This window comes from Cryptomeria japonica, chromosome 4, assembly GCF_030272615.1.
Source record: "Cryptomeria japonica chromosome 4, Sugi_1.0, whole genome shotgun sequence".
Classification (NCBI taxonomy): Eukaryota; Viridiplantae; Streptophyta; class Pinopsida; order Cupressales; family Cupressaceae; genus Cryptomeria; species Cryptomeria japonica.
This window is the reverse complement of record NC_081408.1, coordinates 769,457,678-769,471,897: the sequence shown is the minus strand read 5'-3', so window position 1 is coordinate 769,471,897 and position 14,220 is coordinate 769,457,678. Positions and strand designations below refer to the sequence as shown.

The window sequence follows — 14,220 nt, the reverse complement described above, 5'->3', positions numbered from 1 at the left end:
AACAGTACTATATATGTATATATAATTCATAAATCCAATTACTTCTATTAGGGTTAGTAATCACATGTAAGCATACAAATAGGTATAATCATTGTCAGTCATTAAATAAGTCATGTTACATCTATACTCAGTTTTAATATTCAAACGTCAAAGAAACCAACCAGATTTGTTCAAAAGAACCATGCTGAAGATTTGATTATTGGAGAAAAAGGCACATAAATTTAGACAAGAAGAAGACTTGGCATACAACATAACATACAAATATGTTTTTTTTTTCCAAATTTGAACCAAATAACTTTATAAAAGCGTGTAAGTCTAAGCACTAGATAAAGGCTATGGAAGAGGGATTGGATCAAATTAGAAAAGTGAGACTTGGGAGCTTGTCCCAAGACCTGAGGACAAGAACATCATTTGAACCAAGTGGGTTTTTTGAAACAAGCTAAATGAAGATGGGGAAGTCACAAGGAACAAGGCGAGACTTGTGTGCAAAGGCTATGCACAAGTCAATGGAATAGACTTCGAAGAAACATTTTCTCTTGTTGCAGGATTTAGCCTATCAAAATATTCTTAGCTTTTGCAAGTTTTAAGAATTTCAAAGTTGATTAGATGGACATCGAATCAGCTTTCCTAAATAGAAATCTAGAAGAAATTTATCTTGAACAACTTGAAAGATTCTTATTCTAGAGAATGAAGATTATGTTTGTAGACATAAGAAGGCTCTTATGGACTAAAGCAATCCCCAAGGGCTTGGTATTCAAGGTTAGACAAGTATCTTCAAGAGAAAGGCTTCAAAAGAGTAGTTGTAGATAGCAATTTGTATATGAAGAATGAAGAAGATAATTTGTTGATTATTGTTGTCTATGTGGATGTCATCATTTTTGGAGGAGGTCATGAGGGAATGCACAAATTTTGCTTCTAATATGCCAAGGGAATTTAAGATGTCAATGCTTAGTGAGTTATCTTTCTTTCTTGGTTTGCAAATCTCTCAGTTAGATGAAGGGATATTTATTTCTCAAACCAAGTATGTTAAATAAGTTTAGAATCTAGAAGATTGTAATCCAGTAATTGCTCCTATGATTACTGGTTGTAAATTGAGAAAAGATAATGAATCTCCTATAACAAATCAAACTATGTATAGATCTATGATTTGAAGTTTTTATCTTATAGCGTCAAGGATTGATATTATGCAAACAGTTGGTTTGATGGCATGGTTTCAAGCAACTCCTAAGTAAACCCATGTCAATTTAATAAAAAGAATATTGAAATGTGTGGACTATGGATTTTGGATTATGGTATCCAAGAGGTGAAGATTTGACCCTTACACCATATATAGATGTGAATTGGGTAGGCAATATTGATGACTGAAAGAGCACGAGTGTAGGAGCATTCTTTCTTGAAAATTGCCTTGTATCTTGGTTAAGAAAGAAATAAGCATCAGCTTCACTATCTACAATAGAGGTAGAATATATTCTGACAACTTGTTGCACACAGGTTCTACAAATGAAATAGACCTTGAAAGATATTAAGGTTGAGTATGAGCATCCCATCCCCATACTTTGTGGTAATACGAGTTCTGTCAACATATCAAAAAAATTACTTATGTACTCAAGGACAAAGCATATTACGATTAAATATTATTTCTTGCGGGAGAAAGTACTTGAGCAACAAGTAAAGTTGGAGCATGTTGCTACAAAGGACCAGATTGTGGATATTTTGATGAATCCTCTTCCAAAAGAGATGAAATTGAGTACCTAAGGGAGAAATTGGGAGTGATGACACTCTCATTTATTCACTATTTTCTTCAAGAGAAGCATGTGTTCAAGGGGAGCTATTCATTGTCCTATTTATATGTCAAAGGGGGTGAAGTAGAGTAAGGGAGAACATTTCAGTCAAGGGAAGTGTGTGACCCAATTGCTTTATAAGGTTTCCATAAATGACAGAGGTGGATATTTTTGGAGTTTTGTCATTGTTGTCAAAGATTTTCTATAGTAAATTAGGTTTGTTGTAGTGAGATCAGATCTACAAAATTAGAGGTTAAATTATTTTTTAAACAAATATTTTTTATTTATTTATGTTTGAGGTGGTATTGTAATGCAGTAAAAAGGGATTCATTGATCTAAACATGCAAACTAGGAATAAAACCCTTTCACACTAACATCACATTAAAAAGAATAGATCTAATAGGTTCAACCTCATACTTATTGGAAAGGGTTGAGCACAAATTGGATTTACTTTCCTTTCAGCTGAAATTATTAGAATAAGATGGAATGATTAGATGCACGAACTAGGGCAAACTTTGAAAAATTGAGAGTAAAAAACATAAACACTAAGTTTCAAATTAATATGTAGACTCTAAGTACATATCTAGAAATGAGAGTTAGAGAGGAACCTATGTCTAAAATTTGAGCTCGTAAATGTCGGACAATGTGACTAGGTGACCTAGTCCTAATGATGTTGGATGCGAATATTAGAAGCAGATTTGGGATCAGGATGTCGCTTTGAATATCTCCTTGAAATTTCATCAAAAAAGTGCAAAACAATGTGGCTTTGTCATAGGGTCCAGGTTTTTTTCCTCCTTCAAAATTTGGTTCTATTTTTCTTAGTCTACTCTTTTTTATTCTATATTCCTTATGTTTTGAACTTGTCACCTACGCACACTAGAGAGGAAAAAAATTGTTGGGTTAATAGGGGTTTTCCTAGGTCAAGCCTTGGGTTTGGAATTAACCATATGATGAATGAAATAGAAAAGAGAGTTTAACCTTGTAGGGCAATGGCTAGATCTAGAAATAAATGTTGAAATGAAGTGTTATACCTTCTTTATGAATCTCCTTTGCCTTGAAGTCAGCACAAAAGGGTTGATGTTATCATGTAGAACTCTTGTATGTCTTCACATACAATTGATCATGGACACCATCTTGGATGCCTAAAATCTAAATGCTTGATCTCTCCTTCACTACTCCAATGATACTTGATTGCTTTCTCACTTGAATTTGAATTTCCTTTAAGGAATTGTGATTGAGAGATGTTTCAAATGAGGGGATAAGACTTGCTTTTATACCCATCCTTATGAAATGTAATAAAAATTACAAAGAAAGCGAATATGGGAAATAAATTTCCTCTCATTTTTTTTTCAATCATTGTAGGATTCAAATTTAGGCCTTTTTTGGTTTGGACTATGGTCCTAGGTGCCCTAGTCCAGTCCATTTGGGCTAAGACAAGGTCCAACAGTCAAAGCAAAAAATGAAGATCATAGATTAGGCATTGGTGTGAGTAGAATCATGCATAATCAGGGCATAAAAGCCATAACCACTAAAGTGAGGCCTACATGAGTATGAAATTGTGTTGAAGGATACAATTTACAATTCTACAAATATAAATAGAAGAATTTAGGATCATTTGAGCAACAATTGATTGAATATTATTCCTATTTTTAGAGTAGAATTCGAGTATATGCTACAACATATTTGTGAGCAACATATGAAGGTTAATTTGTGTACATGAAAGACAAAACTAAGAATTTACAACAGATTTTTTCAAATACATGAGCATATTTATGGGATTCCTTTGATCTCATTTTGTGAAGACACTCGAATTAACTTATGCATGTTTTGTGAAAGAGTATTGTGAACACTTGAACAAAGATATGAGTAGATTTGTGAAGAGAATTTGAAAAGTTAGTTTGCATACATCTATCATTTTGTACTTCGAAGGTTGGAGTCAAGTCTATTCTAATAAATCACAAGGTTGATGCCTTTAATTCAAAGAGATTGGAGTCTCTTGTTGAGTTGGTAGTTAGTTGCAGGGATTGTGTCTATAGTGGGGTGGTGCATGTGGACTATAAAGAGGGGATTGGTGTCTCATATGAGTTGATTCCTACAAAACTCGTAAGAAGATTAATATATAAAGCAATATTTTGTCGTGGTTTTCTCCCGCAAGAGTTTCCATGTAATATCATATTCAATCTTGTATTATTTATTGCTAGATCTTACTTGTGATTACTGCCCTATGCTTGCTAGAATTTAAATAAGTGAAAAATTTTGTATACTAATGCACCCCCCTTTTGAGTATAAGTGTGTACTTTCTTAATTATAAGTGTGGAGTATTCTAGAGAATACAAAAATATTGAATGGGGTTACATAATTCATGATATTATTTTCAATTATCCAAGGTACTAGATGAATTGGATGATAAAATCAATTTATTACATTATCTCTTTGTACAATCAACTATTCATGTATTGGATGAGAACCCCATATGCCCCCAATTTCATCTTGATATGTATTTGATTTCTATGAATAAATAATGAGACCAAACTAAACTATCATAAAATGTAAAAGTTGATATGTAAAACAAACAAAGTTCAAAAACATAATTTGATTTGGTTGTTAAGTTCACATGAATTTGTATGTGGTCTTATAGATTACTAATCTAGTAGGAATATATAGATATTTTGTAAATTAAAATTCACTAAAAAAAACCCACTTCTCACATTTTTGCATAAATCAAAAAATATTTTAATTATTCATACTATCATATCAATGTTAAATGCATATTATTTAGAATTTTAATAGAATGATGGGTACAATAATTTCCTACCATGCAATGTTCAGGGGTCCTATGGTCCCTATGATGCCTTGTAAACAAGGCTTGCCAAAGAAAATGTGTGTCACAATGGGGCCATTAGTGTAAGTGGTGAGTTGCAATCAAAGGTGGTGCTTCCTTTGGGGAAAGAGGTAAGTCAAGGACGTAGAAAAGTAGAAAGACTTACGTTGGATGATCGTATTACAAACTTTCTTATATGTTGAAGTACCTCTAAGGCTCATGTTGTGAAAAGAAACGTTTTAGTGATATTGTCTTTACCTTGAATACATTCTACATTGTGTGATATTGTACAAGTTTCATAAAATCACTTAAAATATTAAAAAAAAAATTTAAAATATATCTAAATAGTTAATAATGGCATATAAACCTTGACTTGATGCACATAAATGTCACTATTGTATCATCAATCTTTGAGTAATGATAATTAAGCGCCACCTCTATCTCAATTAGATTAAGTCAACTCACCTCTTAATTGAAAGTGATTGACAACTAAACTCATAATCTTTAATATATAATCTCCTTGATTCGTTCATTTAAGAGCTCCATGTATTTAGGTTACTTTTTAAACTATACTCAATTATATCAAATATTGAATATCTTTATTTTATTCATACAATTTTTACTAACTCATTGGCATTAGGCCTTGAATAGATTTGTTGTTTTTGACAAATTCTAAGAGCAATTATATTCAATTTTTGAGGTGTTCTTTTTGGCTTTATATTGTAAAGTGATTTGGGAAAATTCTAAAAACCAGAGCTCACATTAGTTCAAGTGAATATTGCATTTTGTTACATCCAAATTACACATTAGAACCCAAATTTGTCAAAATTTTCACTTAGGAGATACTTACAAGATCCAACATATAGCCATCATTTTGGACACTTAATGTAATAGCATAGTCATATTGTAGACATCTTTAAAAAAAAAATATTAAGTCATCAAAATTGGATTTTTTGAGGGGTCCATCCAAAAAAATCATCCTCCAACCATTCTAATAGTAAAATTGTTGTGCACATATGGTGGTATAGGTCTGATAATTATTATCCTTATTATTTAATTTAGTTTAATTTTTTTATATCAATAGTTCGAAGTTTTGAACAAAATAAGAATTATAAAAAAACCTTCATAGCGAAGCTGACACTTGAATAGTACCCACAGGCTACTCTATTCCTGGCTTGTGTAGTGAGTACGCTAGCACAGTCGCTGACTACATATACAACAGCCATGTGGCCTGCTACAAAGTCTAAGCAAGGTAAACACACAACACACCACAAATGTTTCACGTTCATTATTATAATAAACAAAGCACATAACATCTCTATAGCACACGATTCAAGCTTGGCTGGAGAAACGGAGATATGTTCATCGTCCTTACAAAAGCCATGAACAGAATGCACCTACTGAGTAATAAATAAGACACTAATAATTCATGCATTAAGTGGAGTAAACTTTTATCTTTTCCCAACTTGGATATCAACACCAAATGGGGAACAATTTTACATCAAGTTATAGCATGAAATTAGAAGTCAACCTTGATTTGAGAATCAAGATTTGTAAACTCCTCAAAATATGCTTTCAGATGCTCATAAGAATAAATTACATCATCGACCCCACACATCTCTCGTATACTATGCATTGACAACTGTGGTGCCCCAACATCTACTGTGCGAATGCCCACTCCACTCGCCAAAATCGGACCTATAGTAGATCCACATCCCATATCATTTCGGACCACAAAATCCTGTAAATGTAAACCATTAGCAATATATACGATATCACTTGAGGCAACACAATATTATCTGCTAACCATAAATGTAAACTTTGTATGTAAATCCAATCAAAAAATTCTGCTGCCTCATACCTAGGTCATAAAATCGTATGCTAGTGAACAAACATAAAATGTGAGAGATGAAAAGCCTGTTACTTCTTAAGCAAGGATGGATTGGTCCATCTCACAATGTTAGCACAATTGATCAGGGAAACCTCTAGCGGTAAGTAGCTTAACTACCCCAGTATAGTTTTTTTCTGAATCAAGATAGCATCTGTTGTCTTATATTAAAACTTGAACAAGTATATTAATCTCTTGCACTAACCTGTACAGGAATCTTGTGCTTTTTGCCAATTTCTCGGAAAATAAAGGATGTCACGGCATTAGTTGCATAGCGTTGATTTGCATTACTTTTTATGACGAGCCCATTGTGCATCTTGGGTTGATGGTTTTCTTCATGTTTGTCCTGAGCACATTTTACAATGTTTTTTAAGAAGCCATAGGGTCTAGCAATACCAACTTAAGTTTTGATACGGACAAAATAAAGATTCAAACCAAGCAAGAATAAAATTAATCTGACTTTCCCAAATCTTTACATTTAATTGTGTTCCTACACAGAACGTAATGTGCCATGTAATTGAGAACGTCTGAGCTTAAAATGCACACCATGTAATTTGGATGCAAGCAATGTGCCATGTCAGCAGATACTAGAAAGCTTCTCTGGATTACTTTCTCAAGTGATACCTGAAAGTGCATCGTAAATTGAGAAAAATTAATACATAAACAAGATATAATCCTGGACAGTCACAACTTTCAGAAGGGAATCTTAATAGGATATGTAGATTTATCAATGCAAGCTAAAATTTGTATATAGGAACAATATCCAATTCGTCTAGTATTATTTCTGCCAGTATTTATAGTGTTGGGAAGAATCTTTAACACATACCCACACTAACTGATTCGGGTCACAAAAATCATGTAATTCTTTGAGAGAGAATGTTCATTTGAATATACCATACTTAAACTCAATACTAACTTACAAACACACATCCCACAATTCTGCTGTCCAACTCTTGACATTGTCACTAAAGAAGAACAGATAAAAAGAGAGATCATACTCTGGCAATTGTAGAATAAGAACAAATTTGAAATTACCTTAGAGTCATAAGCACTCAAAGAAGAGGTTATTCTTGAGAAAGCGTCCAACATCACAGGAGAGCCAGCACCTTGTGCAGAGTTAGAACCCACTTCTTCATGATCAAATAAAGCTACCATCCTTACTCCAGTCTCATCTTGAAGCGATTCTTCAGATGCTGTTCCATCGAGCAATGCCTGGCACAATAGAAATAATGATAATTCATCAATTTCCAAGATTAATTAATACAAAAAAATAAAGATTGTCTAATCTCCCCCCCTGCAATTTGAAGATACATTAACATAAAACACAAAAAGAGAATCACTGACCACACAAAGACTTTCATGTCCATCATTCCAAAAGTCATTTTATAATATGTAAAATTCAGGAAGCAACATGAAATGCAAGTTGTACGTTTCTAAGAAGATGCACATTACATTCATAAACACAAATATCCTACAGCAAGAAAATTGAATAGTAGGAATCAGTGAAGAAGAGAAGGAAAAGATATAAATCCTAAAAGTATTTAATGCTCAGAAGCTGCTAGATTATGTTAACTAAAAAATATTATATCACAGTTTTCCTTAAGGATGTATCCCACAGTCCCCTTAAAAAATCCAATTTCCAGTACAGGGAGAGCAGGGAATCCCCCCACCCCAAAAAAAGAGTCGTTCATTTTGCTAGCATTTTTTAAATCACAGAAAAAAAAATCACAATTGAAGCTCTGTATATTTTCTTTTTGTAATTTAAAGTCAAAACATGGAGAGAAGAGCAAGGCTGGTTTGGTTTAATGCCTATTTCCCTTGCTACATTTTGTTCAGTTGTACCACTTTCCATTGGTAAAGCAGGATATTTATATCTTACGTAGATTAATTGTGGAAGCACTTAGGGTCTCTCAACCTATGAGTGTACCCAAACCTAAACCTTCACCTTTTCATGTTGATACAGTTGGGATTTAAGAAATTAATGGTGCTGCACAAGAATAAGCCTCACAAGTTTGTTCCAAAAGTGTTTCACAAGGTATGGACTCTGAAAACCCTCTAGATAATATTCTTTTGATTCTAGGTTTTGACAGTGCACACAAGTGATTAGAACAATTTACTCTTAAAGATTGTTTTGTATGACATATTTTATCTAAAAGCATGGTATATAGCTGGGTGAATACCAATTGGGTTCCTCCATGAATTTAAACTAGATGCTATACGAAAATTAACCAAAGGTTTTTTTCCTCTTCTACTTTGTAAAAGCCAACCATAGAAATGCAGTGTTGTGTCATGGACCATGGTATGTTTGCAGTTCACTTTAGATTTTTTTTTCTTTCTAGACTAGGGATTTTGTTGTGTCTAACCACTAGGCTCTAAAGTTATTTTTTTGAGTCGAATTCCCTGGTTGTTTCTTAACTGTATCACCTCCTCCCCTTGGGAAGTTTGTCTGTACAGAAATGGATAAGTTTTATTCAGCTCATACCGGCACAGGGTTTCCATGAAGATAGATCTCTCTTGGGATTTAAAATTTTAAAAGAAACCATTGAGATACAGATTGGTGACATGCAGCATGAGCAACCCAGTCCCAGAAGCAGATGCAGTAGCTCCAGGAGCAGGTGGTGAAGATCCAGACACCCGCGACATGAGTTCTAAGGGAAATAGAGGCATAAGCACCAGTATAAGCATCAGTAGCAACAGTAGCATAATCTAGATATGTAGATGGATATATAGCCATAGTCAGCAGCACCTGCCCCTATGTTTGAAAAGGACGCGGCAGCACCTGTACTAATACCACTAGCGGCTGTTCGTAAGCAAGCCAAAGATCCATACTCATGGGCAGCATGGGTAGCAGATATGGAGATAGCTGAAGAAGCACCCATATTGTGAGCCGTTGATCCAGTCGAATAAGCAATTTACCCAGTACCAGTTCTTGTCATTGACTCCGTTGATCGAGAGCCATAAGCATTCGGGTTTCGAAGAAGCACAAGCAGTTGAAGCAAGCTACAATACCAGTTGATTAAGTAGTTTACCTAGATCCATGGCCATAAGCAGAGGAAGTCGCAGAGGCAAAGGTTAGCCTATGGCTGCATGGGTAGCAGCTGACTCATGAGCATGAGAAACAAAGGCAGGTGCATAATGAGTAACATGTTTTGTATATTAATCTTTTCAACAATTGTTTCAGGGGTCAATCCTCCAAAAATAAAATCAAAGATTGTCCTCTCATCATCCACAAACCAAAGCCAGCCTCCAAACTGGTGACTAATAAAGCATAAAAGATGGTTGGACTAATGTTGGCACCCATAAAGGCTGATGCAATGGGCCCAATAAAAGCTCTCAATTCAGCAATCCTAAAAATATTAATTGTTTGGCTTCCAAAGCCTAAACACCAATAGTCCTTTCTCAACTCAATGCCAATGATAAGCTAAGCAGGTGGTGCCAACTCAACAAGAGTCCCATCATCCTGCCGACAAACCTTTCACCTAGCAAATCTTCCAAAGAAGCTAGAATGCCCTATTATTCTAGGACTCCACTACTTGTGAATGTTTTTTATCCTTTGCAAATCTAATAATTCAAATTGCTTCTCCACCACTGGTGTTAGGTGGTCATGCAGCCCTCCAGTGAGGTTGAAGAAGGGAAATGTCTCTAAAAAGCAGCACGTGCAATTTGGGGAATTTTCTCCACATAATCAAAGTCAGTTTGTGCATAACAGCTTCTCTGTATCACAAGAGTTGGACTCCAAGGATATGCTCAATTTCCGATGGCAGCAAAAATATTTTGGGGAGAAAATTGGATATGAAAAAGTACAAGAATTTTTTTAAATTGGGTGTTTAAATGGGAAAAAATTGGATTTAAAAAGAAAAACATAAAAAAATGTAGAAAAAGGAACAAATTTCTTGTTTTTGATATTTGAAGGCATTTCAATAGCTTAGTACATCAATTGTGGAATATAGATTTCTGTCGTTTATGTTTATATCGCTAATTACATTGCATTGTATAACACATACTTCATAGTGCAATCACAAAATAATAACTAGATGCTAATAGTTAAATTTTCTATTACAATCTAATTTGAGCAAAGTAACATACAAACTTAAAAAACAAATGTAGCCAATGAATCTTGCTGCTACAAAGAGAGCTACACTACAAGGTTGCAGGTCCTAAAAATGAACCTCCTAAGTTAGAACCTTTCCCAAATCATTCAACCACATCACTGTCATGATTGCACCCCTTAAGAAGAGCAGAATCATCATCGTCAAAGACATTATCATTTGCAATCGTCTCAAACTCTCGATCAATTTCATCAAGGTCAATTGGCTGGTCATCCTCCATGAGTCTATGGTACCTGATTTTGTCGATATAGTTGGTGATTGAAACCAAAAAAATGTTATGTTTACAATTATAACCACGAATGCAAGTATTTTGAAATTAAAATTCTAAAATTCGGCTTTCTTCAGCTTTAGGCAAAGGTTGGGTGAACAAACATCAAGTTATTTATCCATTGTGTTAAGACTGTTTCGTTTCTTAGAATGTATGTGTTCAAAAACACTGTAGACGGCAAATATGTCGTCAGTAATTAAATAAATAAAACTTGTTGTTAGGTTCAATAAATGTCAAATGTAACAACCTTTTACCTTTCGAGAGTCAGTTGGCAGTTGCTGACAGTTGGCGTCGGGGTAATATTTATCTATATATTGTATCCAGGGAAGGGAGGGTGTACTATTGTTATTACATGTTGGAAATAAAAGTTGATCTTTCTACCATATGTTTTTTGTGTTTTACATGCTATGTAATTATATTCTGTTTATGTGTTATACTTCATTTTGTTTATTCCTAGTCACTAAAGACACCCAGTCGAGAGTAAACATTTTGGCGCCATTGCCAATATGATACTCGATGATCAACATGGAGGCAGGCGGTGTATGCACGTAATGGGTCGCCCGTTTGAACAGCAAACGGTGGTAACTGACAATGGCGTAGAGGTAGAAGAGGAAACGTGTGAATACCAACTGACGCAGGATCTAGTATATTTGTGGGAGGTCTCGATCAATCAGTACGTGCAGAGGGAAGCTCAGGAGAGCGGTCCCTAAAGGCACAGTATGTGACGACTTGAGAGTCAATGACTTTGTATTTGATCTACTCGAAAGGCTTCCAAGGTTGCTGGCCTGTAACTTTATAGAATTGCAAGACCAATGGGAAGAGAGAGAAAGAGAGCAACGTCATCAGCAAATATTGCAGCGGTATGAAGAACGCAACCATAGGGAGGAAGAAGAAAGGGATACGAGAAGACATTGTACCACTACAATTAATGCCCCTACGCCCCAATAAGGAAAGACGACATCTAAAAATCTCTAGAGGCAAAGGAGGGAGCGGTACGGAGATCCCTCCAGTTAAGGGAACAAAGTGAGAGAAGGTGGTGGCTAAGAGAAAGTGTTGAGGGTTCCGAGAGTCCGAAGAAGAGCAGAAGTCGGCGTGTCAGTCGGAACCATAGTCAGGAGAAACAAAGACCGTGTATGTGGAATGAATTGGTAGAGGTTGCAAAGAGCCTGCCACTCCCAAACGTAGCAGAGGAGGATCTTGCCGACCAGGCCGTACATTCCACTTCCAGTAACGAGTCCAAAACCGAGCCTCAAACTCAAAGCAGCCTGTCCATACAATTGATATGTGATGACGAAGAAGAACGGAACCTCCAAGAAGAGGTTGCCGAAATTTTTGAAACCAACCTGCACAGAATTGCAAGTCTATCCCTGCAGGAGGAATCGACAATAGGACTCAAGGCAAAGACTCCAGGGAGGAATGAGTACAACATCGCGGAAGGTAATCGAGTGGTAGGCCAGGTAGAGGGTGGACGTGGCGAGGGCTCACGCATGGCTGAAGGTGCGGAGAAGGCACAAGGACGCGGTCAAGAGCATAACACTTCACTTTGGTGATCAAATATATCTGGCACCTAGCGAGCAAGAACCATGGTGAATACCCCGAGGAAGCAAAAACTCCAGGTTCACAAGGGACGAAAAGGAAGATCCCACACGCCACTGCAAGACATGCATAATAGTATGGGTGGCGAATGAACAAGAGGATGAGGACCATTGGCTTCGGGCATTCTCGGCTACATTGCACGGGATTGCAATTGATTGGTTCATGAATTTGCTTGATGGGAAGAAGCACTCTTGGAAGGAACTAAGAAAAACATTCGAAGAAGAGTTCAAGCTCCTGAGGGATGATAAAGAGATTGTGGCCGAGATATACAAAACGAAGCAAGGTAAGGCTAAGATCATACGGGCATACAATCAATGGCTGAAGGAATTATTGAACAAGATGGAAAACCAACCGACCAATGGACTAAAGAAGCAATGGTTTGTTGAGGATTGATTCCCTCCCTTAAAAAGAAAATGAAAGTTGTCCCCCCATCCTCGTACGCTGATGCCTAGAATCAAGCGATGGACATTGATAGTGAGAGAAAAACATTCAAGGGGAAGAAAAAGCTCAACGACGACAATACGGAGGAGAGCAACGATGGAGAGTCCAAAACTGTACAAGCCATTCATAGAGATATGATGCAGATGATGAAGGAGTTGAAGGTGGAGAAGGAGAGTGGCAAAGAGGGTAAAGAACTTTGGTGCACCGACTGCAAAGCAAAAGTTCATACTAAGGGAACATGTCTAAAGAAGTCTTTCTGTGACATCTATCAAGTACTGGGACATTCCATCAAGGAATGCTCGTACAATCTGAAGATACGAAGCACACAAGTGCTCTTCACCCAAGGGGAACAAGCTACCCTACCAACCCCACCAACCAAGCCACCAGCAAACTCCGACACCTCACGTGGAGGACACCGCAATAATCAGCGAGGGAACAATCAATCCAACAACAACATGCCAAGAAGTAAAATCCAATACGATGTGAAGGGGTGACCCATGATCCAACATCACAAATGCAATGAGTGGGGCCACTTCGCTCGTGAGTGTTGTTGTGACCTTTTCACACATTGCCCCGTTGCAAATGGGGACCCCCTACTTTTTAGGCCCTCCCGATCCTTTGGTTTTGGTTTTTGGGGTCTTTTCGCAGCAGTCTCTTTGGTCTCTTTGCTTGGCAAGTGTTTGGGGATCAATTTGATCAAGTCTCTTTTCATTTGAGCAAATTTGGTTAAGTCTAGGGCTCGTTTTGTCAATTTTAGGGTTTTTTCTCCAGTCCTAGATTTTAGGGGTTCCTTTTTAGGGTTTTCGAAAACTGAACGTTGCATTGGAATCAGAGCCCTTCAAGGAACCTACCAATGAAATTCGAGCAAATTCTAAGCACTTACTATTTTTAGTAAGTTTCACTGCCTCCCCAAATTGGGTCTAATTTTGCCAAAAATCAATATTACTATTTTTTTAGTAATTTCTATTTTTAGTTTCTATTTATAGTAAGTCTCTCTATGTCCCATCTTGCTCTAACTATTTGTGGCAGGTTCTTTGCAAGCAAACACTGAAGACCAAGTGTTCACAATCATTTCTAAATCCGAAAAAGTCAAAGGGCAAGCTACATGGGTCAAAAAAATGGCCGAGTGTGGGTTAACTTTCCACAAGTGGAAAACATGGAAAATCTTCTAAGGTTGGCATGACAAAGCACTTCAGTTCCACACATGACATCCCGATCTGGCAATTGAGCAAAATTCTAATGAAGTCTGAAAGACAACCAAAGGGAAAAGTCCAGCATTTCCTAGACATGAAGAAATGGCACCCAAATCCAAAGTT

General features: G+C 36.3%; 1 protein-coding gene across 1 annotated transcript in view; it reads right to left on the bottom strand.

The window, feature by feature from the left end:
• Nucleotides 1-5,868: 5,868 nt before the first annotated feature.
• Nucleotides 5,869-14,220, bottom strand: part of LOC131033448 (probable aspartyl aminopeptidase) — an 82,589-nt gene continuing 74,237 nt past the window's right edge. Inside the window, exons 8-11 of the mRNA XM_057964674.2 lie at nucleotides 7,526-7,702; nucleotides 7,037-7,114; nucleotides 6,696-6,836; nucleotides 5,869-6,343 (exon numbers count right to left, since the gene is read on the bottom strand). Coding sequence (XP_057820657.1) covers nucleotides 6,122-6,343; nucleotides 6,696-6,836; nucleotides 7,037-7,114; nucleotides 7,526-7,702 — 618 coding nt within the window. The 3' untranslated portion in view covers nucleotides 5,869-6,121. The remainder of the gene's footprint in view (nucleotides 6,344-6,695; nucleotides 6,837-7,036; nucleotides 7,115-7,525; nucleotides 7,703-14,220) is intronic.